The 26552-nt window shown below is 39.9% G+C and overlaps 8 protein-coding genes and 1 long non-coding RNA gene across 13 annotated transcripts; 4 read left to right on the forward strand and 5 right to left on the reverse strand.

Moving 5' to 3' along the window:
• Positions 1 to 32: 32 nt before the first annotated feature.
• On the forward strand, positions 33 to 1058 carry LOC145709427 (uncharacterized). The gene is made up of 3 exons (XM_081787112.1): positions 33 to 207; positions 251 to 403; positions 508 to 1058. Exons 1-3 carry the CDS (start codon positions 58 to 60, stop codon positions 862 to 864), a joined length of 660 nt encoding a protein of 219 aa, XP_081643238.1. The 5' UTR covers positions 33 to 57; the 3' UTR covers positions 865 to 1058.
• A 360-nt stretch (positions 1059 to 1418) lies between these two features.
• LOC145698494 (dehydrogenase/reductase SDR family member 1-like) lies at positions 1419 to 2567 on the forward strand. Its single transcript, XM_081775699.1, has 5 exons — positions 1419 to 1614; positions 1652 to 1880; positions 1925 to 2128; positions 2173 to 2323; positions 2364 to 2567. The coding sequence occupies exons 1-5, from the start codon at positions 1419 to 1421 to the stop codon at positions 2550 to 2552; spliced, it is 969 nt and encodes a 322-aa protein (XP_081631825.1). The 3' UTR covers positions 2553 to 2567.
• An 82-nt stretch (positions 2568 to 2649) lies between these two features.
• On the reverse strand, positions 2650 to 4326 carry LOC145710348 (ras-related protein Rab-5B-like). The gene is made up of 6 exons (XM_081788124.1): positions 4135 to 4326; positions 3909 to 4042; positions 3616 to 3781; positions 3271 to 3364; positions 3063 to 3221; positions 2650 to 3020 (listed from the first exon to the last, which is right to left on the reverse strand). The coding sequence occupies exons 1-5, from the start codon at positions 4249 to 4251 to the stop codon at positions 3121 to 3123; spliced, it is 612 nt and encodes a 203-aa protein (XP_081644250.1). The 5' UTR covers positions 4252 to 4326; the 3' UTR covers positions 2650 to 3020; positions 3063 to 3120.
• A 1358-nt stretch (positions 4327 to 5684) lies between these two features.
• Positions 5685 to 6359, reverse strand: LOC145697288 (uncharacterized). Its single transcript, XM_081774477.1, has 3 exons — positions 6097 to 6359; positions 5869 to 6036; positions 5685 to 5818 (listed from the first exon to the last, which is right to left on the reverse strand). Exons 1-3 carry the CDS (start codon positions 6292 to 6294, stop codon positions 5777 to 5779), a joined length of 408 nt encoding a protein of 135 aa, XP_081630603.1. The 5' UTR covers positions 6295 to 6359; the 3' UTR covers positions 5685 to 5776.
• Positions 6360 to 6412: 53 nt separating this feature from the next.
• On the reverse strand, positions 6413 to 15177 carry LOC145697254 (uncharacterized). Of its 5 annotated transcripts, none has more exons than XM_081774466.1 (11): positions 14991 to 15177; positions 11378 to 11508; positions 10637 to 10858; positions 9933 to 10057; positions 9451 to 9615; positions 8933 to 9171; positions 8562 to 8740; positions 8386 to 8519; positions 8211 to 8341; positions 7887 to 8079; positions 6413 to 7842 (listed from the first exon to the last, which is right to left on the reverse strand). In XM_081774466.1, the coding sequence occupies exons 1-11, from the start codon at positions 15009 to 15011 to the stop codon at positions 7769 to 7771; spliced, it is 1614 nt and encodes a 537-aa protein (XP_081630592.1). In that variant the 5' UTR covers positions 15012 to 15177; the 3' UTR covers positions 6413 to 7768. The 5 variants fall into 5 exon arrangements, with proteins under 5 accessions (XP_081630592.1, XP_081630575.1, XP_081630559.1 ...); XM_081774449.1 differs by having other exon boundaries at positions 11378 to 11511; positions 14991 to 15176; XM_081774433.1 differs by lacking the exon at positions 14991 to 15177 and adding an exon at positions 13282 to 13386 and having other exon boundaries at positions 11378 to 11511.
• Positions 15178 to 17033: 1856 nt separating this feature from the next.
• LOC145712152 (uncharacterized) lies at positions 17034 to 19346 on the forward strand. Its single transcript, XM_081789839.1, has 6 exons — positions 17034 to 17750; positions 17796 to 18394; positions 18440 to 18545; positions 18694 to 18775; positions 18822 to 19102; positions 19141 to 19346. The coding sequence occupies exons 1-6, from the start codon at positions 17034 to 17036 to the stop codon at positions 19315 to 19317; spliced, it is 1962 nt and encodes a 653-aa protein (XP_081645965.1). The 3' UTR covers positions 19318 to 19346.
• Positions 19347 to 19550: 204 nt separating this feature from the next.
• Positions 19551 to 19987, reverse strand: LOC145710990 (uncharacterized). Its single transcript, XR_014135112.1, has 2 exons — positions 19723 to 19987; positions 19551 to 19682 (listed from the first exon to the last, which is right to left on the reverse strand). It is a non-coding gene; the product is annotated as an uncharacterized LOC145710990 (long non-coding RNA).
• A 48-nt stretch (positions 19988 to 20035) lies between these two features.
• On the reverse strand, positions 20036 to 21811 carry LOC145712153 (uncharacterized). The gene is made up of 3 exons (XM_081789840.1): positions 21428 to 21811; positions 20532 to 21217; positions 20036 to 20491 (listed from the first exon to the last, which is right to left on the reverse strand). Exons 2-3 carry the CDS (start codon positions 20619 to 20621, stop codon positions 20036 to 20038), a joined length of 546 nt encoding a protein of 181 aa, XP_081645966.1. The 5' UTR covers positions 20622 to 21217; positions 21428 to 21811.
• An 856-nt stretch (positions 21812 to 22667) lies between these two features.
• Positions 22668 to 25781, forward strand: LOC145710946 (uncharacterized). Its single transcript, XM_081788659.1, has 6 exons — positions 22668 to 22817; positions 23258 to 23374; positions 23845 to 24086; positions 24129 to 24497; positions 24542 to 24680; positions 24723 to 25781. Exons 1-6 carry the CDS (start codon positions 22745 to 22747, stop codon positions 24974 to 24976), a joined length of 1194 nt encoding a protein of 397 aa, XP_081644785.1. The 5' UTR covers positions 22668 to 22744; the 3' UTR covers positions 24977 to 25781.
• Positions 25782 to 26552: the final 771 nt, after the last annotated feature.

Genomic DNA, 26552 nt, shown 5'->3' on the forward strand with positions numbered 1-26552 from the left:
GCGATGTTCATGATATAATCCGTTAACAGACGCAAGTCCGAAAACATCATTTCATCAATGCTCAAAAGTCCTCAAGGTTTGTCAGGAGAAAATGCCAATTTCGGAGAAGGACAACTTTCGCATCTGTGGAGATCAACTTGCTTTTATGATGAACTTGCGTTTTCTGCTGCGTGGAGCTGTACTCGAGAAAATCAAAATGCGAAAGCGGTATAAAAACGAGCAAAATGGCAAATTAAATAACTACTTTTAGATTTGCTTCGAGCAAGTAGAAAAACTCCTGGAAGAAGCAGATGAAAAATGCCAAGGCAACCAAGAAGAAACGAGCATTTCAAGCTGGGATGACCTTAGACTGACGGCAAAATACGTTCTCGCACGTTATTCAGGAAGCCTAACACACGTCAAGGTAACTGTCAAGCCACGGGTTTCTACTGACTAAAAGCGGAAACAATCGGATTTACAAAGAAATCCGGCCTGCGATCAATTATTATGAAATTTCCTAATTTTTAGACCTTTGTTGAAAACCTGAATCAAATTGCAAACAATGCTCGACCATGTACAGGAGATTCTGTCGAAAGAACCTCTGCTCAAGCTGCTACTCTTGCTCTTGGACTGTCTCTGGATGAGTTCCCGCGTGCGAATGAGTTAACTTACTCGCCCGTTGGTTTCTGGAGACGAAGCCTGATCAAGATGCTCAGCTGCGTGTCGAAGAATATGATCGGGTTCGGAGCAGATGATGGTGCAGCAATTTTCCACAAAAACTCATTGGCCAATGGAGCTACTTTATGGGGAGCAATCGTAAATGAATCTGGACGAACTAAGACGACGATGAACATCGACTTCCTCCTTGCTGCCGCCAGTCTTTAACTAGCTAGAGACTCAACCTTGTAAAGACCTTTTTCTGTACATATTATTTTATAGCAATAACACATCATTTCCCGATTGCCAGGGTAATGAAAATTTTTTATGCGCTGAAAAAAAACATTGTAAAATATCTCAACAAAAAAAACTAAAGTGTCAACTTTACTCAATTTTTTGTGCATTCCAACAATAAAATAAACTTTTTTCTGTGACTTTGAGTCAACCATATTATGGATATGCAGGAGAGAAAAACGAGTTTATTAGAATAACCCGCAAAACCAGTGAGGAGAAGGCGATTCTTGGTAATACGGGGTCACTGAAAAGACGCTTTTAAAAGATACGAGGATTATTTTTAATATGATACCTAGGTAGTTTTACATAATCAATTACGCTCTTACAAGGCTTAAAATTATGACCAGTACTAATATCTTATCGAATTAACTGATGTTGCGTTGCTGTTCTGTAATGAAAATCGAACCTATGTGACCCTTGTAAGCTTAGGTAAATACGGTGAGGATTTGAGCTAACATGAGCTCGTTCTTCACTTCATATCAACAAAAATGTCGCTGAAAGGAAGAGTTGCTCTTGTTACAGGAGCAAGTAGAGGAATCGGCCGCGGCTGTGCTAAGGCTCTTGCAGATGAAGGAGCTACTGTCTATATAACAGGTCGGAAAATAGAAACTTTGTCTCAAACAGCGAGAGAGATCGGCGGAGAAGTTGTTCCAGTTGCTTGTGATCACTCTGACGATAATCAAGGTAAAGTGATGGAGTTTTCTTATCTAACAGAAATAAGTCGAGAAATTATTCAAAAGGATCGACGCAGAGAATTCTGGCCGTCTCGATTTATTGGTGAACAACTGTTATTCTGGTGTTCCGACTCTATTTGGAATGGAAGGAGAGTCATCCACACCGGTGAATAAGTTCTGGGAGCAGACGCCAAAGATTTGGGATGCAATCAATAATGTAGGGCTGAGAGCGAATTATATTGCTTCTGTTTATGCTGCTCGATTGATGGTACCGAGGTACCTTACTTTCTAAAGACATAAAATTTCATCTAAGAATGAAGAGGAGAGGGCTTAATCGTCAACATGAGCTCTCCAGGTGGACTTAGTTATACATTCAATGTTGCCTACAGTGTCGGAAAAGCAGCTCAAGATCGAATGGCTCAAGATTTCAACGTCGAACTCAAAGGAACTGGAGTCAAAGCTCTTTCTCTTTGGCCAAGAGCGACTGAAACCGAATTTATGAGAACCAACGTCGTGGAAACAGGGTTAGTTTATGAAACTAGCTGTTATTCTTGATAAAACAACTTAGCATGACCGAAAAGGCCGTCGACGTTTGGCTTCGAAATCCGTGCTCGAAGACTGATTGGCAAAGCATTCAGTGGGTGGGGAAAACTGTAGCTGCTCTTCTGAGCGATCCGAATCTCGATCAGAAAGCTGGTCGGACAATTTGGTGTGATGATGTAAGTCGTTTGTCTATCGCTGTTTTGCTAAGAACCCTAGATTGCGAACGAATTCGACATCCGGGAACTCGATGGAAGCAAGGTGACCCACATTCGCTCTATGAGACACAACATTGTCGCATACAATGAGGGGCGATTTCCTTGGTACTTGGCCCTGATTCCTGAAGGGCTTTTCATTCCTCAATGGCTTTTTAACTTTGGTCTTTGGGTCAAAGGAAATAAATTCTAATTCATGCAAAAAAGAATAAATGCGCTTTCAGAATATTGAAAAGTCAAGCATCAAGCTGATTTCGAAATCATTGAGAAAGAAGCTTGATTGAAGCGGATTACATGTCAATTTTTATGTATTTTTTAAATTACAAATCTTTTTAGTTCAGTAAGAAATTGTGTCTCGTCGAAGAAACAGGAATAATTTTTTTTTTTCAAGAAACAGTGAAAGAAATTTTGATGCTTTTTTAGATAGCTGAAGAGGAAATAGAAGGATTCTGTTGTTTTTAGGTTGTGTCTCACTGATGCAGTTAATTTTGAAAATTGTTTTGGAGGGGGTCTATTTTTGGCTAATAGTCTTTTGATTTTTTGGTAGTTTAGCTTTCGAAATCGATGGAACAGGGGTTGATGGACGCTGCTGCTGGTCGTGAATGAGTTTTGGAGGAATTTGCCGACTTCGTTTTCGGCGAAAAGCAACAATTGCACAAAGCTACAAAAGTAACGCTCGCTGGAAAAGGAGGGTTGAGCTAACCTGGACGAATGAAGATAGAGACTGAATGAAAGTTTTTTTTTATATTTTTCGTTGTATTTTAGTTTGATCCACAGCATGGTTTCTTTTGATTCGATGACTCGCCGAGATTAACATTGTTAGCTGCTCCGGACTGTGTTTCTTTCTTTGGGAGTTTTTTAGCTGAAAATATTCGTCAGTTACAGTCTTACAGTCATAAAGCTGGGCTTACCTATTTGTAAAAAGAGGTCATTGACATTAAGCGCAGTCTTGGCCGACGTTTCCATGAATAAAAGATTATTTTCTTTGGCATAAACTTCTGCATCCTAAATTAACGGTCAGGAAAGAAAGGGGGTAAGAAAAGAGGGTTCAAATAAATGAGGTTATGTAAAAAAAACGATGCGTGGAAGGATCACTTTACGGAAAATACTCTGTGTAATCGTGTAAAGCGATTTAATGGAATTATTGACTTGATAAGATCTAAATCCATTTTCAAAATCCGAAAAAATGAAACCCAAAACGCGTAAGAACGCTAAATCAACTACTTGAGGGTCGAGCCCGCTTGCTGGAGATTTACCTCTGTTTCGACCTCTCTCTTTGCGGCGAGATCAGCTTTGTTGCCAGCGAGTGCGATCACAATATCTTGATTTGCTTGTTGACGAAGTTCCTTTACCCAGGCCTGTGCGCGGCTGAATGTGTCTGGACATTGAATATCGTAAACTACCACCGCTGCTTGTGCTCCTCTAGAATTTTGATAGTTAGCAAGAGATAGAAAAAGGTGGAGACGGCCTAACACTTCGGCAAATGAGGGTGAAAATGAGCTTATCTACGTTTTTGTAAAGAAAATCAAAAGATATTGATTGAACAAACCTGTAATACATTGGCGCAAGACTGTGATATCGCTCCTGTCCGGCGGTGTCCCAGATTTCGAATTTGACAGTGACATCGTCAAGACAGACCGTCTGTGTTAAAAAGGCAGCTCCGATTGTTGATTCTTGATGATCCTGTAAAATGAGAATTGAATTAATTCAACCGTCTCTCACTTATTATTCAGCTCGAGCGTTTGTTCTGCTCTTTTGAGCTGAGATGACATTACCTTGAACTCTCCCTTGACGAATCTGAGGACAAGGGAGGATTTGCCGACGGCGGCTTCGCCCAGAAGCACGAGCTTGAACTGAATGATCTTGTTTGTAGCTGGTCGCGGGGCCGCCATTTTTGTTACTCTTTTGGAGTTTTGGTGAGCGCGTTCGAGCTACTCAACCTCAAACAATCTGAAAGAGCTTTTGTTAAAAAATGAGACGACAACAGGAGAAATCGAAAGAGTTCATTTTGGACCAAAAAAAAGTCTGATTGAGGCCACTAGATGTCGATCCATGAATAGAAATCCTCTATTAAAATCTCTGACTATTCAATCTGGGAAAATTTCGCGTTTTACGTATAAAAAATCATTTTCTTCGAGAAAGAAGTCGTAAAAATAGTGAGAAAAACAAAGGACAGAAGATCAATCTCATGACTATTTGTCATTACGTCTAAAAAACGGCCATTTTTTTGTACATTACGTCATCACTTCTATTGTTGATGATAGTTATTTCCGTGTTTTCTCTTTATTTCAGGTGAATATTCTCATGATTCAAAAAATGCTTTTGGAAGCTTAGAAAAAAGTGATTTTTGGCCGGGCAAGATTGTTTTTCACGAGTCGATGTTTGCATTTCACAGCGAAACTGAGGAAACTTCAGATTCTATTTGAAAGCAGCTTTTTACGTCGAAAAAAGCAAGAGGGTTGAAATACCCGAAATAATGATATTATATCGGAATAAAATGTTATTCTTAAATAAACAGTAAAATTTATCAATTTTGAGACGGTCGTAATCCACAAGAGTAAATTATGAGTGACCACCGTGGGTTTTACGAGAAGCTGAATCATAATTATGATTCTTTTTATTCACAAATAAGCATGTTTGATTAATGGAGTCACCAAGAGAATCTGAAACATCATCAAAACAAGATCTCTGCTAAGAGAACTAAGATTTCCTTCATAAAATATCCAGATAAAATACAGAACTTCTGAAGGCTGTTCAACTTTACTTTTTAGATAACCTTTACGAAATAATTCATATAATAAGATTCTTTTAACTATCCTAGCTCCAACAGATCTCACTGTAAATACAGTTAATCATTAATTAATGATTCTTTTCTTTCTTCAAAAGAGTCTCTAGAAATCCTCATTTTTGCCCAAAGAAAGATGCTTTTTTGCCCGCGAGCGTGTTATTTATGAACTGGCGTGTTTTCGACTCGAAAACGCGGCCAATTTCGACCCGAAAGAGCTCCCTTTTCTTCTGCCTCTTTCTTTTCTCTCGATCTGATTGGGCAGAAGGGGGCTACAAGCAGAGATACAGACAGGCCCGTCTCTTGGCTGAGACGAAGAGTTGATTGTCAGTTTTTTAGCGCTTGGGCTTTCTTGTGTGATTGGAGCGAGTCGTTATTCAGACAAATGAGTCATCAATCGCCTACGGCCAATTGGAGATCAGCAGCGCAAATCTCCGACTCTTCCCAATTCCCGGAGGTCCGAGACTGGTCGATAACGCAAACATATTTTTACTGTAGATTTTGTATTCATTACGTCATCATCACAGTGCATTTCCAGAGATCATTATTTAAAAATTCACTCGTTGATTGATTGATTGAATCGTAAATTTATTATCAATAATCATCTCAAGTAATCGGAAAACATGCTTTCTTTACTCTTTGTTGTCTTCTTTGTCTTTCTTCTTCTTTTCGTCCTAAATTTATTGTCTCGATTCGACAAGGTAAAAGAAGATGTTAATGGTACCTTCTTCGAAGATTTCTGTTCCAATAGAGAAAGTTTGATAGCCCGTTCTACGGCCTCTTCATCATAGGGATCCATTTTCATGCTTGCTGGGTCTTCCGGCCCGGAAGATTCCGGGTCGCCGTCTTCGGAGGAGGACTCGTTGTCGTCGTCTTTCTTCTTGTTGTTGTCCTAAATTAACGATCAATAAATTTGTTTTCGGATTTTTTTTCTTCGACTAAGTAACGATACCTGTTGAGAAGGCTGCTGTTCCAACAAAGAAAGTCGTATGCCACACTCGATAGCATCTTGGTCGAATTCGTCGGCATCTGTTTTCATACTAGCTGGTTCTTCCTGGAGGATAGCGAGCCTCGCGGCCCTGCTCACTCTTCGATTCAGCGATTTTCGGGCTGTTCGCTTCTTTTTCTTGAGGTTTTTCTTGGGTGCCATGGCCGACTATGCTCTTGTCACTTACCAAATATCCCGAATGAAACAAATTCCAAATTCAATCAATACAGATATAAAAATAATCTGCTCTAGAAACCTGCAAATACAAAAAAACGCGATGTGAAAGTAATAGTTTATTAAAATAAGACCTTATCAGCATCATTCTGAGGAAATTATTTTAGTCACTGCAGTTTTCTTTTTGAAAAAGATACACATTCCATCGGATTTGTATAATAATAAAACACACCATAATTTGTTAAATACGTTTTTTAACATTTTTTCTTTCCAAAAAGAATATTTTTGATTCTTCACTTGGAAACGTTCTTGTTTTGTTATCTCAATCTTAGAGCACATTTTTAAGGCATTTGTTTACCAACGAGCTTGAAACGGTCATAATTAGCTGAAAAGGGGTAAAATCGGTATTTGTTGTTTTTGAACATAAGCTTCATTAAAATGGGGGGTTGTAAGCGAAAGAAAAACATGTATGGAAGAAAGCAGGGGGTTATTGCGCTGAGAAAAAAGGGAGGAATTTTATAGGAGACATATGAACAAGAGAACATGGAATAGCGGCTCATATGCTTTGCTATTACTCGGAACGCTCATTTTAAAACCACCCTGAAATAAGGGAAAATGAGACAGTATAATGTTGAATTATTACCAAAAGACATTACAGCCTGTAATATCTTCTTGAAAATTCTCACTGATAAAAAACTATCTGTCACTTCGCTGTGCCGGCAGGGGAAACAAGTGGTTATTTGAAAACATGTTGAAATTTTTTAAAGGTTGACCACTACTTGATATACAGATAAGATGAAAATTGTTCTACAGACGTTTTCCCCCAGCGGCTTTTTGCGGATTTGACCAGGGCTGGCAAATTAGGGTCCTAACAGCTGCACTACCGAAAAATTGTTAGGGTTCTAACTGAAAATTAGTGCTAATTAGTGCGGCATCCCCGTCCTACCCGTCCTATTTTTTTTCCTTGATATTTTTTCGTCTATTAGGACTGAATCGCCGCCCTAACCGTACTAATTATGAGGCTCTTTTTCATCATCCAATCGGCGCGCGCTTCCCACCAGGCGCGGAGGACAAATTGGTGGAAGATTGAAAAAAGAATGGAGCTGATTGGATGAGAAAAACGAATGACCCGCCATGATTGGCGGACCAATAAGCGCGCGCCTCGTTTAGGACGATTTTAGTGCGGCTTTTTCCAACTCGTACTACTCGCACTAAAAATTTATAAAATGAGAGTTAGGGTTCTAAAAATAGGGTTCTAACTCAAATTAGTGCGGCTGGCGGGACCCTAATTTGCCAGCCCTGGATTTGACAGTTTTTTTTGACAAAAAGACGGGTCGGCTTTAGGATTAGAACAGGGACGATTCAGATAGGGGGGATGAAAGGATTATTCTGAATATACTTCTGTACAAAGTAGTATATAAATATATAATATTCGTCTATCAATATTGTGCAACTATCGAAATCAGATGCTGATGGTTCTGAGCCGTCGGCTTAGCAGCTTCTGTCCGGTATTTCGCGCGAGGTGGAAGATTTTGCCTGAGAAAAAATGTAAAGAAATTTTATGAATTGGCGATTCTTACTTGAACTTGAAGAGCATCGGCGTTTGCCAGTTGGCGTCAAAGAGTAGTCAATGATATCTTTGAAAAGCTTTAGGAGCTTTTCGTCTTTCTTTTCGTCGGGTTGATTTGTTTCCAGTCGGTCAATCACTGGATTCAAATTCGATTCGTAGCAGTGAACCTTTTTCCACAAAACTTCTTCGTCTTGTAGGTCGAACTAAATCAGATTTGAACAAACATTATGAACTCATGACATAAGAAAGAAAGGGACTAGATGACTTTGACATGTCTTTGTTGATGTCAAAGAAGACTCTTTTCTGTGGACATGTCAAATGTTAATGAACTTACATCGGGGGAAAAGACATCTCCATGGAACCCATAAGAGCTTGGGTGATAGAAGAAAATGTTGTCGTTTACGGCAGCACTTTCAGCTTCATCGAGGAGGTCGAATTTGGTCATGACAAGCATGATCGGGCACTCTAATAAGAATGTGAATAGAGAAAGCTTGTAAATAAAATCGTACTCATTGCTTTTTCATCCTTGGATTCTTCCTTGGCGCGGATGATCGCCTTGAAGAGATTTACATTTGGGCGCTCGTCCGCCGCCGCAACGTACAAGATCATGTCAATCTGACTGTCTTTCATCGGCGTTCGATATCTGTGAGGAGTTAGCTTGTGCGCTGGTGGAATTCGCTCTTACCGCTTCTTGCAAATCTCGTCGGGCAAAAGCAGCGCCTGGCTGAGGTTGCTCGGGTGAAGGCGTCCCTCGAGAATGTAGCGAAGCAACAGAGCTTGGTGAGCTTCGTCGTGGATCGTGTCGAATCCACGAGTATCCCACATGACTACTCGACCGCAGTGATCCTCAGCAGATCGTTTCCACTAAAAAACAACGATGTTATTACTGTGTACAGGTTACACGCTTCAGACAAATTTTAACAAGCCCCTTCCGAAAATTCTTAGGGCAAATATTTGGTCGTTTATGATTTCACCGCTCATTTATGTAAACATCTCTTGCAGTTTCTACTCTAGTTTTCTGCTGCCTTTTCAGAATACAAATACAGCTTTGCTTACCGTGGGGTCAAAGTGTCGATGGCGTGGCCGATAGCCGCCGTTATTGGCGTCCGAGACGGTTCGATGACGTCGGTGATGTTCTGGATTCTCGTAGAGTACAACGGGATTCAAGTTGTGAGCGCGCCCAGTGCCGTAAGGAGCTCGATCCACCCACTCGCCAGTTACAGACATCAACAACGAGTTGATGAGGGTCGTTTTTCCGGAGTCGTGTGGACCGATCACAAGTACATTCAAGGGGTCTAAAGTTTTTATAAAAAAATTGTCTCGTCGAAAATACAGGATAAAGAAGACACGGCGAGGATTAAAGAACATAATAAAGATGTCTGGAGTCTCCTTTTGTGGCAAGTGATAAGAGCTCAGATGGATTATTGGAGGATTAGCTTTTTAAATTACGTCGTATGGGCTCGAGAAAATGCTCGGAAAAGCGAAATAAACTACAGGAGATGATCTCGATAAGACAATCTCAAAACAAAAATTTTCTTTGAACAAAAAATTGAACAAGATTTTACGATTATTACCTGTAATGTACTGAAGAGCTTTTCGAATACAAGTGTTGTCTTTCGATCGACCTTCAGGGAGAACTCTAAGGCTCTCCCGTCGTTCGATGAGCTCCGAAACATATCCTGGAACAACAGGAGTTCGTCTGATAGATGATGAGTTGTATCTCTGTCTCGGGTGCCTCTCTAGAATTTTTATCAGCTTACAATAAATTCGCCATATAATTGCGCTGCGCTCTGATTTTCGTAATCGGGTCATTCAGTTTCAGATTTTAATAAAATATTCTCAATTGTTTGTAATAGATTTTTTCGATAGTGGAAAGTCGAAGCGGAATCGCAAGAAAAGCCCACGTGATTAGGTGGTTATATATTTACTGAGCGCAGCATGTGAAAATTGCAAAACGCCGGTTTGCTTATTGCGTGATACTACTAGTAGCCTTTGCCCCTGTTACAGACGGGATTTACAGTCGATTAAGCGAGGACGTCTACTGAAGGCGACTTACGGTGAGGGATCATCAGGGGCTTGGGAGACGTAGACGGCGAAGAGGATGAAGAATCGAAGGCTTCTTCTTCGAACACCGGCTGTTCCAGGATGTCGATCTCGGACATTTTCATGTGCCGGAAGTCGCTGAATGGACATTTTTGCTAAGCTTGATGAATAAACAAAGGCAACTTTTGAAGATTATTAGCGTGGAAAGTAAATTTATCCTTCAGACAACGCCCTAGCGAAATGTTAGTCAAACATTTCTTCGAAGTTATAAGAAGGGCAAATCCTTAAGAGTCATGTGAGCACCTCCATGGTAACCTCCTCATTTGTACAGGGGTGGCTCGGGAAAAGGTCAAGATTACGTTTATCCATCTTTAACCCATCCTTCTCAAATTGACGAAACGGGACTAGAAAATGAACTCGGAACTGTAGGTGTGATTTTGATAGCCGAATCAACATTGATTTTTTTATCATCGTCTGAGAAAAAGGGTGTGACTTAGACGGAAAGAAAGACTCCTGTGATGATATCTGGAAAGTCAGAGGAGGGGTTGAGACTCACGGGTTCGAAAATGATTGATGAGAAGTTAATCGAATTATTTGATGAAGGGCAATTTATTCAAAGAACTAGGGACTTGTGGTTTTTGTCCTGTTTTGAATAGCCTATTCACGTGACTCGCACATTATGTAAGATTTACAAGTTCTTTTTCGAAGATTTAATACCTTAGATCGTCGAAAAGGTCATCTTCTTCCCTCGACTCCTGGCTGAAGTGGTTGGGAGTTGACTGAACTCGTCGAAGCTGCTTGATATCTTTCGCCTTCGAAGAGTCGTTGTTGTTGACTTCTTTGTCGAAGCTCTCCTGCGAGTTCTCCGAGCTAGACATCTCGTCGGTCTGGTAGCCAGAACTCGGAAAACTGCTGCAGTAGCGGATCGAGGAGCCGCGTCTTAAAATTTCGTTTATTTTTTATCTCTATTTTATCAATTATCGACTTACATAAGTAGAATGTATATTGCAAAATATTTTAATTAATTTTCTCGTTTAGCTTGTTTCTCGACAAAAAAAAGAGATATTCAGATTTGACCAATGGAGATCAATCACATTTTTGATTGAAACCAGAAGGAGCTGGAGCTACTACTGAGTGTACACAAAGAAAGGAAAGAAGAAAAAAACGACGCTATTCGATTTTAGTGAGGGCGAAATTAAGTATTTATTGAGAACACATCAATTAAAGAAAACTTTTTTTTATGTGAAAGGCATGGAAAATTTTAACGGTTTGCTAAATATTCCGTTTAGGTCCTTAACTTCTCTGTTTAAAACTCCAGCTAAATTTGAATAAGGAATTATTTCTCCTAGATCCAGTGCTCACTTCCCACTGGCCGGATCAACTCTGCCCCCAGGGAAGATTCAAGATAGTAAAACGAGTGAATTAAAGAGCCCAAGAGACTTTTCCAAACATGCTTACCTTTCACTCTTCTGTTGTTTCATCGGAATGTCGACGCATTCAGAGACTTCTTCTTTCTCTTCGTAAATCACGTTCATGTTCATTGCTGGTTGATTTGTTACTGTTTGGTTATTACAGGAGTGCGGCGGTAGCTGCTTAATTGTTTGTTGGCTCTTTTGAAAATTGAAAAATTCTAGGAGGTGGTTGTCTGTTTGGAAAGTATAAAAAGGGAATGTTATGCTTTCGAACTTTTGAATGGAGGATATATATTTCGAATTAACTTTGTCCCCGATGGCGCTAATGCGGTTAGCGAAGCTCTGAACGGCTCGAGGTCGCTAAAGTGGTGCCTTGGACTTACTACTCCGGTAGTCAAGCCACTCCAGCCTGGCGTGGTCGAGCCGAAATTACAATTTTATGGCGCGTGGTTAATTTTGGTAATTTTGACTTTTTCGGCGATTATCATAATTTCTTCAATTGAAAGTAGAGTTGATTAAAATTTGAGCATCACAAACTCAAATCAAACCCTCCCCTATCCCAAGAACCCTAAACCTATCTAAAAGCATCAGCGAGAAAAGAGTAAACTTGAAGTCATAAAAAAACATATTTTCTCTGAGAAAACTTACTGATTCTTCTATTTTGATCATTTTGTGGACTGATCTTCATAAAAGAATGAAAAAGAATCGATACATAAAAAAAGCTTTTCCTTGAAAAAACACGTAGTGAGCACTAATAATCGACTCTTTTGGACCGTCAGAATCAGGGTGGCTATTTTGGATTTGGGGGTTAGTTGGAATTGGATTGGATCCAATCCAATAAGGTTTGGATGGAATTTGGATGGCCAGGGTACCGGATTTTGTTGGGAAAAATTGGGCAATTGGGGGAAATTGGGGAATTGGATCCAATAAAAAATATGTCGCTAAACTATGCAAAGAAGGGTCATTTTCATGATTAAAATGAACAATTTCGGATAAAAATCATTGTTTTGGCTATGTTGATCCTCCTTTCGGATAAAAACTAACTGTTTCGCTTCTTTTCAAAGTACTAAAAGCCTTGGAAAAATTGGAAATCCAATTGGATCTAATTGGAATTGGGGATTTTTGGGGAATTGGGTAATAATTGGATTGGGTTGGATTTTGGATGGATAGCTTGGACTCAAAATTTATTGGATGGAAATTGGATGGCCAGACCCCAAAATTTTGTCCAAAATAGCCACCCTGGTCAGAATGTGAGACATGTGATCAGGGACAATACTTTATTCATAAAAATTTACGAGGCGGGGGATTTCTCGCCATTATCACTTCTGAGCCCAAAACGTCACTTTGACGCGCTTTTTTTGCGGTTGGATTTTATAACTTTTGATAGAGTTAACCAAACCTGGAGTTTATGGGCTCAAAATGATCCTCTCGAAAAATAAAAATTTTCCAATGCATTAGTTTTTGAAAATTAGGTACCAATTTTCCGGAAGTGATTTTAGGTACCCCTAAATGTTGTTCAATCGGGACGAAACTAGTACCAAAAAGATCGCCATAAAATTTCATGAAGATTGATACTATAACCAGACTATAATCTATCTTTTTGAGCATTTTATCACAATCTCAAGATACCCAAAAGTACTGAAATACAATTACCGTCTATTTTGTAAGGACACGTTCGAAACGAAGCAAATTGAGTACCATTCTTCATGAAATTTTCTGGCGATCTTTCTGGTACTAGTTTCGTCCCGATCTAACGATATTTTAGAGTACCTAAAATCATTTCCGGAAAATTGGTACTTAATTTTCAAAATCTAATGCATTGGAAAATTATAATTTTTCGAGAGGATCATTTTGATCCCAAAAACTCCAGATTTGGTTAACTCTATCAAAAGTTATAAGAATCCAACCGTAAAAAAAGCGCGTCTTTGGAACAGAACAGTGCTAATTTACCTTTCGCCAGAAATATGATTGAAATTTACGTTTCATTCAACCTAAGGAGCTACCGTCTCTTTTTTTAACTAAATTGGATGCTTGAATCGAAATGAAGAACGGAGATTTATAAGTAGGGTCATCACTTGAGCGGGTTAATTTGTCCTGCATAATATTTTTAAAAAAGATATTATGACGGATTAATGGATGCGCGTTCTATTTTGGCACTGAAAAACTTTTGTTCACGACTGTCGTTCGCGCAATCACGTGGATGTAGCATAGGGATAATGTGTATTTTTGAAGTTGTAAATGTTTTCGGAATTACTTATTCAAAGGTCGATGATTTAAAATTAAATTATTGCCTAGACTAGTGTTAAAGTCTGAAGGTGTCTGACTGAAGTTGTCAAGTCTACTGGCTGATTTTCAACATACCGGGCTCATTTTAACGTCATACATATCAAGTTGGTACTAAAAGAATGAAAAAATTTGCGATAGGCGGTCTAATTAGGACCATTTTTTGTCAATATCGAAGGCAATTTTACATCACTGATATTTTTCAAGGGCTACTGAAAATCGTTATTCTATCAGTGACATAATGTTAAAGTCGAAAACAGAATTCCTGAGCCGTTTCGTCGAGGGTTTGTTTATGAGAACGACGAGATAAAGCCTCGGTCACAGGGCAGAATCGTCGTGTGGGAGCATTAAAAATCGTGCGATCTTCGAGATAGTAGTGACGATCTGAGTATCCCAACGACTCAAGTCGTTACATAATGGGTGGAAGGAAATTTATGACTATCCACGTGACATAACACTGCGAGTGTTGCGTGGTTTTATCTTGGGTAGAAATGATCAATCAGTTTTATGGCCACTGAATCAATAATAAAATAATAATTTTTACGAAAAGTTAATATCTTTTGCCATTGATAAATAATTTTATTGCTCAGCGAAATTTAATCACCTGGCAGACTACTTGGTAGACAATAGTCCACTAGAAGAAAACCGTTAAGAAAACCAAGAAGACAATAGAAAATAATGGTTGCGTAAGGGTTACGTACGGCAATTGAGCGTTTTTTAACCAGTAGCCCGGTTTCCTTTTGAGGAAGTTTTTTTTCTGTTGTTTCCTAAGGGGAGTGTCTTTTCAAGTTCAACACCTACTTTCTGTTCGCCTGTCTCGTGGACGGTGAAGATATCTGCAAAAGGAACATAATTGATGCCAATTACATTCAAAATAACATAAGCAGGATCGGATTTATTCAAATCAGATAAATATTTGTTCGAAGACCTCCTTTAGCATTCATTATCAAGTGCACCCAAGTTCTGAGCTCGCTAATTATGTTTGACATTGAAACTTTTTCCTCTAACCAACCTTATTCGTGTAATTGCTCAAGGAAGAATCCTTCAATGAACAACTCGAATTTATACTGTTTTCTCTTTGTTACTGTTCTGACACTCGCATTCTTTTCAGACTAGACAAAAAATAATTGTAGAGAACACGCTCTGTAACATTTCTCAGCATAAATTTCCATTTATCTATGACGCGAAATCGATTTTTTATTCTGCCCTCCCGAAGTGACAATTCATGTTAATTTCTGATTCAAGGGGAGATGACTCTTTTACGCTAATTTTATATGTTTTGATGAAAAATTTAAATGACGAAATTTCAACCCCGTCTAAATCCATCTGGTAATCTTATGGGTATCGATATAGAGTTCTTGTTGATGGGGAAGTACCTGATCACATGGTGGCGCCATCTGAAACCGCGGTGTTCTTGATTGACCCCAAAAGAAATCGTTTTCGCTGGTTTTTCTTAACGCTCTTTGGAGAATCTTCTTGATTTGAAATCTTTTTGGTTGGGTTTGCCCAACTCTAGGGATGCTTATTTCTTCTTTAGTTTTTTGGTCGTTTCCTTCAAGTTGTTTCACAACTCGAAATGACCATCACGAGAGGAGCTGCGTCCTGTACGTCCCCTGCTGCTCTGGGCATTGGCCAATTGGACTTGCCCAATTAGCAGCCTCAGCCAATCATGTGACCCGTCAGATTCCACAGAAGATGTTCCTGAAGGCAGAAAGAATGAGTTCGATTCCCTGAAAGCCGCGTGACAACAGGCGAACGCAACCCGCTGAACCTTTTTCTTACCCGCGGGCTGCGAATATGGAACATTACGTAAACCGCAATTAGATTAAATTAGTGATTACGTAAGAGGAAAAAGAGGATTGTTGTTGATGAGAGACTTGAAAAATTGCAAAAAAAGGCAGACACTTGTTTTCAGTCTCACTATATATGACTTCAGAAGGAGAACTAGGTCAATTGAGGTCACAATCAACTAACGTGAATTAAAAAAACTACAGTTACTAGTAACTTACTACATAGTAATTCTACTGTAAAATACTCGATTCCCTAATTTCAAAATCTGCTGTCCGGTGCGATCTTGTTTCCGCGAACTTGCTACCTATTCCAAAATGAGATTCTCTGGGGGTCTTTTTTGATTGATGAGTTTGGCGAATTAGGAATTCCATCCTTGATCGTTGACCTTCTTTCCTTACGTGACCAGTTTTGAATAGCCTTGGAAATTCCTGACGATTACAGTCAGAAATCAAGACAAATCGCCGACAGTCCAAACCTGTGTTTTCAGGAAGAGACCTATCCATGTCAGAAGTTCTAGACTTGTGTCGAGAACCATTTGATCTTCTGAAGAAGATCGAGTAGGGAGAAGATCATCCACACGAGGATCCATAGAAAAATCAGCGACTCATGAATTTCGCTCGACGAAAATAGACAGAAATAAAATGTATTCAGTCTCATAGAAAGGATTAGCCCCAGGAAGTGGGTTTGCGTCAGAAATCGCTGAACTTTGGAGTCGTAAAGAGACCAACAGATCATGTGAAACGCATCTGCATCTCTCGATGCGGTGATTTTCAGCACCTTTTCGGCTGATGCAATTATTGCTCTCTTCCATGATTTCAGGTGACCTGCGAACTTCCAAGTGCCGGTCTATTAGGATGCTAATTTCAGCCAAATAGAATGTTTATTGACGGAACTCATCATCATCTACAGTCGATTGGGGGCGACGAACTCTTACGTAAGAGTACTGTAAGAAATCAAATTTTCAAGAACTCATCAGATTCCAAAAAGATGACTTCCAGGGTTCGTACAAAAATGCACTCTTACATGAGAGGCAAAATGAGTAGCCAGATTTTGTCAACTGTGGGAAGTGAAAGAAAACCAAATCGACGCTTGAATTCTATCAGAGCCTCTCCCCTCATGTCAGAGGGTTTAATTTGGTTCTTTCTCAGCATGAGCCGAGGCTGAGAATTGCGATGATAGAATTTATTGTTGAATGAGTGTCGATTTTCTCAGAATAACTATAATTCCGTTGGATTCTAAGAATTCCATGCGGGGAGCATATCCTGCTAACAAAGACGTACCCCATGTGACATGGGCCATGTCATACCTTTGTGACATAAGACACGTCGATTTACGGTGAAGTTCGTTTGTAAACATACGAATTTCAAGTTGAAGTAGCGGGATAAACGTCGTCTTTCTTGAGAAGTTTGACAGGATGAACGTATTTTCTAACAATGCTAGTCAATCGCACTTGACATTTGAACATGGTAAGTTGCACACTGATACAAATCATAAAATGATATTGTGCGCTCCAGTAAGAGCGACCTCTATGAGCTGTCAAGAAAAATGCGGTATATATACTCGCGAATATTGTTAACCCTCATCAAATCAAAATAATAAATAGTTTATTATTTTGCCAAAGGCAAAAAATGAGGATGTTTTCAAAATTCTCTCTTGTACTTGTAGCTAATGCAAGTCATTTCCGATCCGGGAGTTTTCAGTTTTCACAAAAGGATGACGCCGAATTGGTTCTGACAAGAACTCTAAATTACCGAAGAGGATTTGACGGCTACGATCCCGCTTGTTTCCCCTGGCACGTGAGAGCGGGCAAAAGATCGTCGACGATGGAATACGAGCATTCTATCATCATCTCTACGAATGCGACTGTATCAATCCAGAATTCAACTTACGTCGTCACCGATATCGAAAATGAAGGAAATCAAAACTCGCAGTGGTGTTATGGCTCGATAGATGAGCCGATTCCAAAGCCAGCAGAACCGTTTGAATACTACTTCCAAAACTGCTGCTGGGTCGACTTGACGGACGACAAAGGCGAAGTGATTGAAGACGGTCCATTTAAACTCTACGCAAGATATTACGACGTGGAGAACAATTCTCCACAGGTCAAAGTTCCTGCGATTTGGCGAGTAATGACTGGCTGTCCCAATCAATCGCTAGATTTGAATCCAGAAGACAAAGACGACGACAGAATTAAATGCAGATGGAGCACTGAGGCCGAAGCAAAGAGTGCGAATTACTTCAATGGAGACTACAGTTCAATAACACTTGATGAGGAAACATGTGTCCTCAACTATGATGGAACAAGTGACACAACTACTTTCGGAGTAAAACCAATCGCGATACAGGTTCTATTGTTTGTTAAATTCACCGATTAAAAAGTCAAATTTCAGGTCGAAGATTTTGACGAGCGAGGAAACATCAAGTCATCGATTCCAGTTCAATTCCTCGCCTCAGTTTGGGAGCCACAATATTCAGGAAGCTACGTGGAAGTTACAGGACAATCATCGGGGATCCCTGCTGATGAAGAGGAACAAAAATCAGAAGCATTTTTCTGGGGCGATACTCTTCACGGTCATGGGGATAACCACGAGCCGAAAAGAGAGCGACGGGAAGTTCCGGGAATAAACCCTGACACTGGCAATTTCTACTATTGCGATGAGCCTCCACAGCTTATTCCTCCATCGCCAGAAGCAGGAGCACAGATTAATGTCACGAGCACAGTCAAGATCGACGTGCGTGCATTCTACTACCAAGATCTTGAACCAAAGTACGACCTCCGCAGGTTTCAGTTCAACTCACCACAGGGGATGAACTGCACCGATATTGACGATACTACTGGCCGCGCTTCATGTACCTGGACCCCAACACAAAAACAGCGAGAACAAAAACTTCACGGCTTCTGCTTCTTGGCAATCGATAAATTTGGTCGACAATCTGAACGAAGATGCATTACTCTGACGATGTCAGATTATGTTGAAGATGTTATTAGGTAACAAATAATTTTTGAATACTTTTTTATTATTATTTTATTAAGCATGCTAAATCTTTTCGCTCCGGAATTTGGCTCCCGAGAATTGACTGATTACGGATGTGCTGGCCGCAATCTTCTTGATCCATTCCACAGCAACATTGGCAAGCCAGTTGATCTCACTGACAAGACGCTTTCGAGATGGAAAACATGCATTAGATGCGCAAAGGAAAGGTTCAAATACTACCTACATTTCCATATTACCCGAAGGAAATGATTCATTTTATTCAATATCTTCGCGTATGAATGAACTTTCACAGGATGCCGATCTTACCAACCTTTCCGACGTTGGAGACCGTGAACTGCCAAAGTACATCTTCGACTTAGATACGAAAACCTGCGGTAAATTGACAAAGAGATATTCATTATAATTCTAACGCAAATGTAGCAAACGAAGTCGGAACATTGGAACGCTCTATTTGCGAATGCGATAAGAGACTTGCTAACACTTTGAAAACCTTAACGATTCGGCCCAAGTACCAAAATTACAAAGACACTAAGTGTGAGAAGAATAATATCACAGACCGTCCGGAAGACCCACATTGCTGCAGAGATCAGGGTGGATTATACAAGATGTATTATGCTTCGAAGAATTGTTGTGAAGAAGACGGAAAAATCAGATCTAACGGAGAGTGCACCACTGATGGAGGCATAACATATGAAGCCAAGGTATTCTTACAAAATTTTAATACGTAAATTATTCTCAGATCAAAATCTACCGGCCCGAGTTTGTCGAAGCGGACAAAAGCAATGATAAACAAACTTCTGACTCCACATCATCCGATTCATCCGATTCAACGGACAGAGGAGCTGGAATAGGACGAAGGGGTTCGAAGCCAAACAGATGGGCCAAAGAAACCAATGTATTAGAAGGCAACTTGTGAAAAAATATTTGTTTGTAAATTTTGTATATAATCTTGCTCGATTAAAGTTATTACCAAAATATCACAATACCAATTTTGTCTTGTCAAATTTTATTCATTTTCGAAGAGGTCAGAGTTGATTTGCAGAAGATCTTCGATTTTGTAGCTTATTCCAGCTAAGTCGAAAAGTCTTCTTTTGTATGTACAGTCGGTGAGATACAGAATTGTTGCCAAATAAGTGGTATTTATATTCGAATTTAGTTATCATCAAAATATCCAACAAGGACATCAGCAGCACTAAACCATCCGCCTGGGACGTAGTTCCAGCCAAACCAGAGCTCTTCAAGATAGGTTCCGTCAATTTGGCTGATCGTGAATGTGTTGCCCTAATATTGAGTAGAGAAGGCTTTGCATAAGATAACTCACCACTCCTGAAGCAGGTTCGAAAACGACTCTAGGGTCGTCAACATAGAATCCCTCAACATCGTAGATAAATTGGATAACAACTTTCTTTCCATCGAATCCATCGTAGGCACGGACATTGGTTCTTGCCTTGTCTCCATTTGTGTTTCCTGGGAAAGAGAGAAGAGATGTTGTCCATTTTTGAGTGGAATCACAGCTCAGTTCAATGGACTCAGCTCCGAAGCGGTAGTCATCGCCAATGAAATTAACGATGAAATCTTTCAGGATTATGAATTATATTTAAAAATTAGAATTAAACAAGTAGAGTCGAAAATGCTCAAAAATATTCATAATCAATTTGAAAATCCCTTCCTAAAGTAGAGACACCCTCAAACGCCTGATTAGCCGCCACAAGAGCATAAACACCCGATGACGGGTCGCTTCCAATCGGATCCACGTGAGCATTGAACACGTGAAACCAGTAGACAGCGACGGGAAGTCTGATGTAGCATGTGCCAGCATCGCCGAAAATGAAATTCATGACTTCGAAAATTGCGCCCCCGAGAGCGTTTGGATTTGATGGCCATTCTTGAGTCAGCGAAACGGGAATAGGAGTGTTGTCCTCGACCGGAGTTGGGACGTAGTTGGGATCGTAAGCGCCGTATTGGTCAATGGCAGAGTTGTAGGAACCATGACCGTAGCTGCTGCGTTCTACAGAGGTCTGGAAGGTGAAATCAGAGGAGGACGGCTTCTCGGCAGTGTAGTCTGGCTTGTACATGCTTGGCAACTCAGCCTGAAATATTTGAATAAAGATCTTTTTCTCACATTTTTACCGAAAAAGACGTTGTCCTTGGTCGGTCTTCTGAGGAATCTCCACTTCCTATCTCCTCAAAAGCGTTGTACTGAAGAGCAGTTCTACCCATGTCATCAATGAACTGAACAGGCTTTGGCTTGACCAGAGCATCTCCATCAGCTTGGAATCTAGTGATGCCGTTGTTTTTGAAAAATCCGTTTCCAGATCTTGTTGAAAACTGGTTATTCGAGGGAGACTCTTCTCTCTGAGAGACCTGCTCATTGAAAACTTGGCCTTTTGGTTGGTTCGATTTCAGTTCTCAAGAATATAAGATCTTGATAACCGTATGAGATGAATTTTGAACCTTCCCTACATCAGACAAAAGCTGTTGGAACTTCTTCTCAGGCTTCTGATTCGCCTGGAACCAAGGAATATCTTCTCCCAAAACTTGCTTCCCCTTTGCTCCTTTGAAAGAATAGCTGTTTTGATTTTCACTTTGCGCAAGTCTTGAATTGCCACTTGAAAAGCCGGAATTCCCGGTCCTCAACGATCGCTGGAAGAAGTTGTTCGAGGTTGGAGGAGCAGTTGTTGTTGCTCGCTTAGTTGTTGTGATTCCAGAGTCTTTTTGAATCCTGTCGATGAACCAGTCCCAAGAGCCATAGAATCCCTTTTCAGAAGGATTGATTCCTTGCCGACGAACCCGGGAATGCGGATTTGCTGATGAATCTAGGAAGGATCAAAATTTACGAAATTTGACATTTACGAAAGTCATAAAAATGGGCTTATGCGAAAACTCATTCAAGACTGACTCTTCTTTTTACAAGGGCCTGAAATGAAGTTTAAGAGCCTCTTTATTCCTCTTCGAAACAGTCATTTTGTTTCTGCAAATATTGCATAATTTTCATTGCTAACATGAAAATCTTTCTATTTGAATACCTTGAATAAATGACGCGAGAATTAGTCCAGTCTTCATTTTTTTTTCTTTTATTCTTTATTTCTTCCCTTATCTATATAAAAGTCTTCGTTTCGTATATTGATAATATAGGGATTTAAAAGAAAAATTAATAAAGCTGGAAAACGGCGTATCTCTCAGCCGACAGTTGGTTTACGAATTTGAATTCCGATTTCACAAATCCTAAGGAGCCAAAATCGCATGCAAAGACGCGCTGGAATACCGCGAAGTTAGCGAATGTTTGGAAATCAGGTTCCGCCTCGTTCCATTTAATGCTGTTGGCGATTTAATTAACGTGAGATATAAATTTACGTCAGAAAAGGCATCAATTCGGCGGATTCTGAAGAGACTAAACAAATAGACTCTTCGATTGAATTTTTTACATTTTTAAAAAACGCAAATTCTGTCAGTTTTATAGAATCAAAATTGATGGGTTTTAGATCAGTTTCAATCTAAAGGAGCAAAAAAAAGTCGAGAATATTTCCTGTTTACTGATGTAAGAGGTTATGTGAAACCAAATATAGACGTGTCATTTAATTTTTGGCTGCTTTTTTGTTTGAAATCACACAATTCCAAGAAAAATACGAGTTCGAAGGGTCATGAGAAAACTTGGGCAAACATAATGGAAAAAACGTGCTATTTACAATTCTCTAGTTCTTCCTTTTGCTTTTATTCATCGCCTTACCAAAAGTGAAATTACAAGCTCGAGATTTGAATTTGAGTTTTCATTTTTTGCAAAGAGAAATATCGTCTTTGAACTTTCAAGAGTACTTTCTTCGGCCAAAAAGCGATTATATTGTTTCATTAAAAGATTTCTTAGTAAAAAATCTCATTTTTTCCAATTAAAAATTTACAGTAAAAGACTTTTTTGTTCGTTATCCGATTTTATTCGCAGCTTTTCTTATCATTTCTTAATATTAAAAATAAGGTTCTTTTTTTGAGTTTTAAAAATCGTAATGAAATCCGGCTCATTGTTCGATTTTTATCGAAGCGTCGAGCAGCGAAGCGCGATTCATCCTCGAAGGCTGAAGCCGGATCGCGAGTTCAAGCGGTGAGATCGAGATTGCTAACTCGCCAACGCCAGAGTGAGACAGAGAGGAAAGCACACAAGTGAAAATGTCCAAATGTGCAAATTCGTAACTTGCCAACGTATTCGTTTTTGCTCCCTGGCGTTCAGACTTTGACAAATAATAATTTCTCTTTATTCCATTTTCTTTCCGACACATCAGAGAGATAGTCAGACAAAAAATTGTCTCCAAGCGGTGAAGTCGCGAAAAATTACTGTATTTTTTCAGAAAGTAATGAAAATGCAAAAAGCTGAATTAATCGGATTCGAATTCGACGGGGATGAAAGCACAAGAGAATGTCGCGCAGGTACTCAAACTTAAGTGTATGATAATTGTAATAATTGCAGCAATTGCAAATTGCAATATCAGCCTGTTGATCCATTCAGGCTGAAATCACTCGAGAGTATATAACTAGGCTTCATTTTTTACCTCAGTGAACACTCCGGGACACTTCAAAAGTACCCGATGATGTTCCCCCTTATTGAGCTTTTGCCGTGCTTCCGGTTCTTTTATCGGATCATTCAGAGATTGTGGGGTAAATCTTGATATATTTTCTATATGATTATAGTCGACAGGGTTTCAAATAAATATGAGGTTTCGGACAAGGATCTAACTAAGAGAAGTCTTTTCTAAACTCTACTAAGAGAGTAAGTTACTGTAAAATCAAGTGGGTGAGGCTCGATTCAAGTAGCTTGAAGGCTTAATAATCTTAAAAAAACAACCAATATTGACATGTTTTTCATTCAGTCTTCAAAGTTCGATGTCCGCACCAAGGAAAGTACGAAGCAACAGTGGAAGAAAAGGGCACGCACATCGAATCTGTGACGACACTCGTAAAGGCTGAAGAAGGCACCTGCATAATCAGTAAGTCCTTTTGAGAACGAAGTGTCGTAATCTGATAGGATATTCGAGAATCGCCCATGGCGTGTTCAAAAGACAAATAGCTGAGTCGATAAACGCGTAATATTTGCTTCGTTTTCATCCAGAGAGCCTCAGAAACAGTCTGCTAGAGTCTCGCAGTCTCAGAGACCTTGTTTGAACAACCAAAGTCCGCATAAATGGCAACGGTTATATAGACACAGTAATTTCCTCACTAACAATGGAAAATAAAACTTTGCCGACAGCTCTGTAAATTTCAACTTGATTGACCTTTGAGCCATACTTAATGAAAAAAATTCTCTTAGAAGAACTAATAGAAAGACCATCAAGAATCAACAAATATATAAGGATATTGATTAAAAATTCTCATTGTTAGGCCAATATTATATTGGCAATATATCCATCCAAGCAAAAAATAGGCATTGAACAAGGCTGAGAGTAGTCTGATCTTTTAGATAAATTGGAGCCCCAGTGCTGGCGCATCAAATCTCTGAACAGCAACGAGATTTTTCAAATCGAAGTTTCATCGTCCGCCACTCCCATAACAAGAGAAACGCTTGATGTCACCTTGATCGAAGAGACAATCACAAGAAGATTGCCTCAGACCAATCACAGCGTCAATTCGATGCTTGGAAATGTGATGATGAATGCCAATAATATTATGCAGTACGCTCAAGTCAACCCGAAGAAAATCAAGGTAGGCCCTCTTTATTTTCTGAAACCAATATTTTCTTGATAGGCTGAGCCACTAAACGGCGTGCCTGTATCCTTCGACTTCCCCCAGAACCTCGATACTCGGATTGTCCTCCAGCACATCGCTAACACCACCAACTATCCCCTCCAGCGTTTCAAATATCTCCACCAAGGAAGAGTCATCAACCAAAAAGCGGGTCCCCTCGATTCAAACGGCATTCCTCAAAATGCAACGATTGGAATCGTCCCCAATGGACCCCTGCCCCCACGTCCAGCACCGCCAGGAATCGCACAGGTCCAGATGGCGCAGAATATGCCCCACAGACAACTTGGTCAGCGATTCAAGCCGTATCAAGGAACACCGCCGTCAAGGAATCTGTTGAAAATCGAGCACAAAAATCCGAGCAATCACAAGGTCAGTAAGCTTCAGTTAGGAAGCGTGCTTACATGAAGCTTCAGGCATATCAACGATGTCAAATGATGCTGGTTTTCATGCGCAATTTCGAAGCCTGCCTCGATTTCGCGGAGAAAAACTTGGACCCAGATGAACGACCCAAGTTCAACGATTGCCTCGAGAGAGTCTCAAATATTCCTCTTGGTACGACATCCTCCCATTTTCTTTTTCTATCATTTCTTTTAGTAATTGAATTCGGCGATATTCTGATCAAACTTGCCCCACTCGTCCGACGATGGGCAATCTTGCTCTCGAAGCTCTCTGACTTTTGCATGTGCGACCCGACGGCGGAGCAAACCAACTTGGAAAAACAACGAAGACTCATTCAGTCGTGCATGGACGCATGTCGATATGCATGGCCCCTTTTTAACCACATGTCCCGGCTCATCATCCCTCTCCAACAAGAACCCACTCCTCATCGATTCCTCGTCTCTGCATAAATTTACGGTCCCTTGCCTAAATTCAACCCAGTTACTCCAAGCTTTTACTCCCTTCTTAGAATCTTGACAGGTTCAAAATCTCTGCTCCTCCTTTCTCAACCAGTATATGTGCCAAATTAACCAACTTTTATCCCCTTGTTGGGTACTTTTTGATCACGAGACAGCAGCTGCAATGGAAGTCATTGCAGTAAGAGTTTCTTCATAAAGATTTTTGTCATTTTTACTATTTTTGGTACACATCTATATCAAAACCCGTTTTTCTGTCAAATCGTTATATGGACCAAGGGTACCAAAAACAGCTGTCTCGCCTTTAAAATAACCAACAAACAAGAAAAAGCCCTTTCTGAAAGGGCTTTTCAAGAAATGGTCCAGTAAATTTTGAGCTCAAGCTAAATTTTTACTTCAAGTTGAAGGCTTGAACAACAGAAATTTCGAAGTTGAATGAAAACCAAAACCTGTTGTTTGGTACACATCTCTTTGCAGACAAGGGTACCGCTTTTTCGCTTGGCTCACCAACTTACTGGCTCGTTTTTTGTTCAACCAGAGCTGAAACGCGTTTAAATTAGTCGTTACCCCTTTTATTTGGAAGATCTCTTTTACATGCAATTATGATTTGAAATCGTAATAGCACAAGGAAAATTGATCTGCGTTTCAGCGAACTTTCTCTACTATCCGCTCAAATTTAAAACTCCTAGAATTGCCTTTCACAAGGTACTAGGCTCTGATAGACTATTTTAAAGCTTTCTATCGGACTAAGATTCCCATTCTTTAAAGCCTAAAATTCTGATACTCGAATAAACTCTTTCCAACAGACTTTCTTTCTTTCGTCTGCCAGACGCATTGATTGACGCAACGAGAAGGCGTTCTCGACTCAATTTATTACTGAAGACGTGTTTTTCAATCAAGAGGAGCGAAACAACATTCCCTGAAAAATTAATTTATTCGATGATCAGGGCGCTCCAAAAAAGGGAGAAAGCGGCGCTGATTGGCCGCGCGCAGAAAGCTGAAAGTAGAAAAGAGCTCCGAGAAGACGACGGCTGTAGAAATGGAAGATCGGAAAATAGAGAATACAAGAAAAAGAAGAATTTTGTCATGGGCACCCTAAATTTGCTCTTTTCCATCTCTTAATTACTCAGTATTTTGTTACCGTTAATAATGTTCAGCTAACTCCGAACTATTTGTTGGTAGAAAAAAGCATCAAGAATTAGTGTTGATTGTCTGCAAAGAATTCGTGCAAATCTAGGATTATCCGGAGACTATCGACCACTTTCACCGTAGAATAGAACTTGACAAATCCGCCATCTGCAAAATGAACTTTCAAATGAATTATTGATGCGTTTTCCAGTTTTTTCTTGTCGCCTAGAATGGATTCAACCCTCTTTGGCGTTTTAGGTTAAGCTAGGATCATTTGAATTTTGATTACTAAATCAATAACGGACCCATGATCAGCGCGGCATATTGAGGCTAAATACAGAGATTGAAAGCTCCGCTCTCGCCCCCGAGGAAAAATTCTGAAACAGATCGCCGTTACAGGCAGCGTTGCCGCCATAAAGCTGCAAGAGCTTGTTTCCCGTTT

This window comes from Oikopleura dioica, chromosome 1 (genome assembly GCF_907165135.1).
Source record: "Oikopleura dioica chromosome 1, OKI2018_I68_1.0, whole genome shotgun sequence".
Classification (NCBI taxonomy): Eukaryota; Metazoa; Chordata; class Appendicularia; order Copelata; family Oikopleuridae; genus Oikopleura; species Oikopleura dioica.

What these genes read in the sequence shown, in the direction of transcription:
- LOC145712152 (XM_081789839.1), top strand. Translation starts at nt 17,034, where the DNA reads ATGAGGATGTTTTCAAAATTCTCTCTTGTACTTGTAGCTAATGCAAGT. An exon ending in ACAGCAACATTGGCAAGCCA is followed by an intron (nt 18,546 to 18,693) that starts GTTGATCTCACT and finishes GAACTTTCACAG; the next exon opens with GATGCCGATCTTACCAACCT. An exon ending in GCATAACATATGAAGCCAAG is followed by an intron (nt 19,103 to 19,140) that starts GTATTCTTACAA and finishes AATTATTCTCAG; the next exon opens with ATCAAAATCTACCGGCCCGA.
- LOC145710946 (XM_081788659.1), top strand. Translation starts at nt 22,745, where the DNA reads ATGAAAATGCAAAAAGCTGAATTAATCGGATTCGAATTCGACGGGGAT. An exon ending in AGAAGGCACCTGCATAATCA is followed by an intron (nt 23,375 to 23,844) that starts GTAAGTCCTTTT and finishes CTGATCTTTTAG; the next exon opens with ATAAATTGGAGCCCCAGTGC. An exon ending in AAAATCCGAGCAATCACAAG is followed by an intron (nt 24,498 to 24,541) that starts GTCAGTAAGCTT and finishes ATGAAGCTTCAG; the next exon opens with GCATATCAACGATGTCAAAT.
- LOC145697254 (XM_081774433.1), bottom strand. Translation starts at nt 13,317, where the DNA reads ATGAAACGTAAATTTCAATCATATTTCTGGCGAAAG. An exon ending in AGCTCTTCAGTACATTACAG is followed by an intron (nt 9,172 to 9,450) that starts GTAATAATCGTA and finishes TAAAAACTTTAG; the next exon opens with ACCCCTTGAATGTACTTGTG. An exon ending in CCGATGCTCTTCAAGTTCAA is followed by an intron (nt 7,843 to 7,886) that starts GTAAGAATCGCC and finishes ATTTTTTCTCAG; the next exon opens with GCAAAATCTTCCACCTCGCG.
- LOC145712153 (XM_081789840.1), bottom strand. Translation starts at nt 20,621, where the DNA reads ATGGGTAGAACTGCTCTTCAGTACAACGCTTTTGAGGAGATAGGAAGT. An exon ending in CAAGGACAACGTCTTTTTCG is followed by an intron (nt 20,492 to 20,531) that starts GTAAAAATGTGA and finishes CAAATATTTCAG; the next exon opens with GCTGAGTTGCCAAGCATGTA.
- LOC145709427 (XM_081787112.1), top strand. Translation starts at nt 58, where the DNA reads ATGCTCAAAAGTCCTCAAGGTTTGTCAGGAGAAAATGCCAATTTCGGA. An exon ending in AAAATCAAAATGCGAAAGCG is followed by an intron (nt 208 to 250) that starts GTATAAAAACGA and finishes AACTACTTTTAG; the next exon opens with ATTTGCTTCGAGCAAGTAGA. An exon ending in GAAGCCTAACACACGTCAAG is followed by an intron (nt 404 to 507) that starts GTAACTGTCAAG and finishes CCTAATTTTTAG; the next exon opens with ACCTTTGTTGAAAACCTGAA.
- LOC145698494 (XM_081775699.1), top strand. Translation starts at nt 1,419, where the DNA reads ATGTCGCTGAAAGGAAGAGTTGCTCTTGTTACAGGAGCAAGTAGAGGA. An exon ending in GCTCGATTGATGGTACCGAG is followed by an intron (nt 1,881 to 1,924) that starts GTACCTTACTTT and finishes CTAAGAATGAAG; the next exon opens with AGGAGAGGGCTTAATCGTCA. An exon ending in ACCAACGTCGTGGAAACAGG is followed by an intron (nt 2,129 to 2,172) that starts GTTAGTTTATGA and finishes AAAACAACTTAG; the next exon opens with CATGACCGAAAAGGCCGTCG.
- LOC145697288 (XM_081774477.1), bottom strand. Translation starts at nt 6,294, where the DNA reads ATGGCACCCAAGAAAAACCTCAAGAAAAAGAAGCGAACAGCCCGAAAA. An exon ending in AACAGCAGCCTTCTCAACAG is followed by an intron (nt 6,037 to 6,096) that starts GTATCGTTACTT and finishes TCGTTAATTTAG; the next exon opens with GACAACAACAAGAAGAAAGA. An exon ending in AACAGAAATCTTCGAAGAAG is followed by an intron (nt 5,819 to 5,868) that starts GTACCATTAACA and finishes CAATAAATTTAG; the next exon opens with GACGAAAAGAAGAAGAAAGA.
- LOC145710348 (XM_081788124.1), bottom strand. Translation starts at nt 4,251, where the DNA reads ATGGCGGCCCCGCGACCAGCTACAAACAAGATCATTCAGTTCAAGCTC. An exon ending in CTTGCGCCAATGTATTACAG is followed by an intron (nt 3,782 to 3,908) that starts GTTTGTTCAATC and finishes TCAAAATTCTAG; the next exon opens with AGGAGCACAAGCAGCGGTGG. An exon ending in TGACCTCTTTTTACAAATAG is followed by an intron (nt 3,222 to 3,270) that starts GTAAGCCCAGCT and finishes GAATATTTTCAG; the next exon opens with CTAAAAAACTCCCAAAGAAA.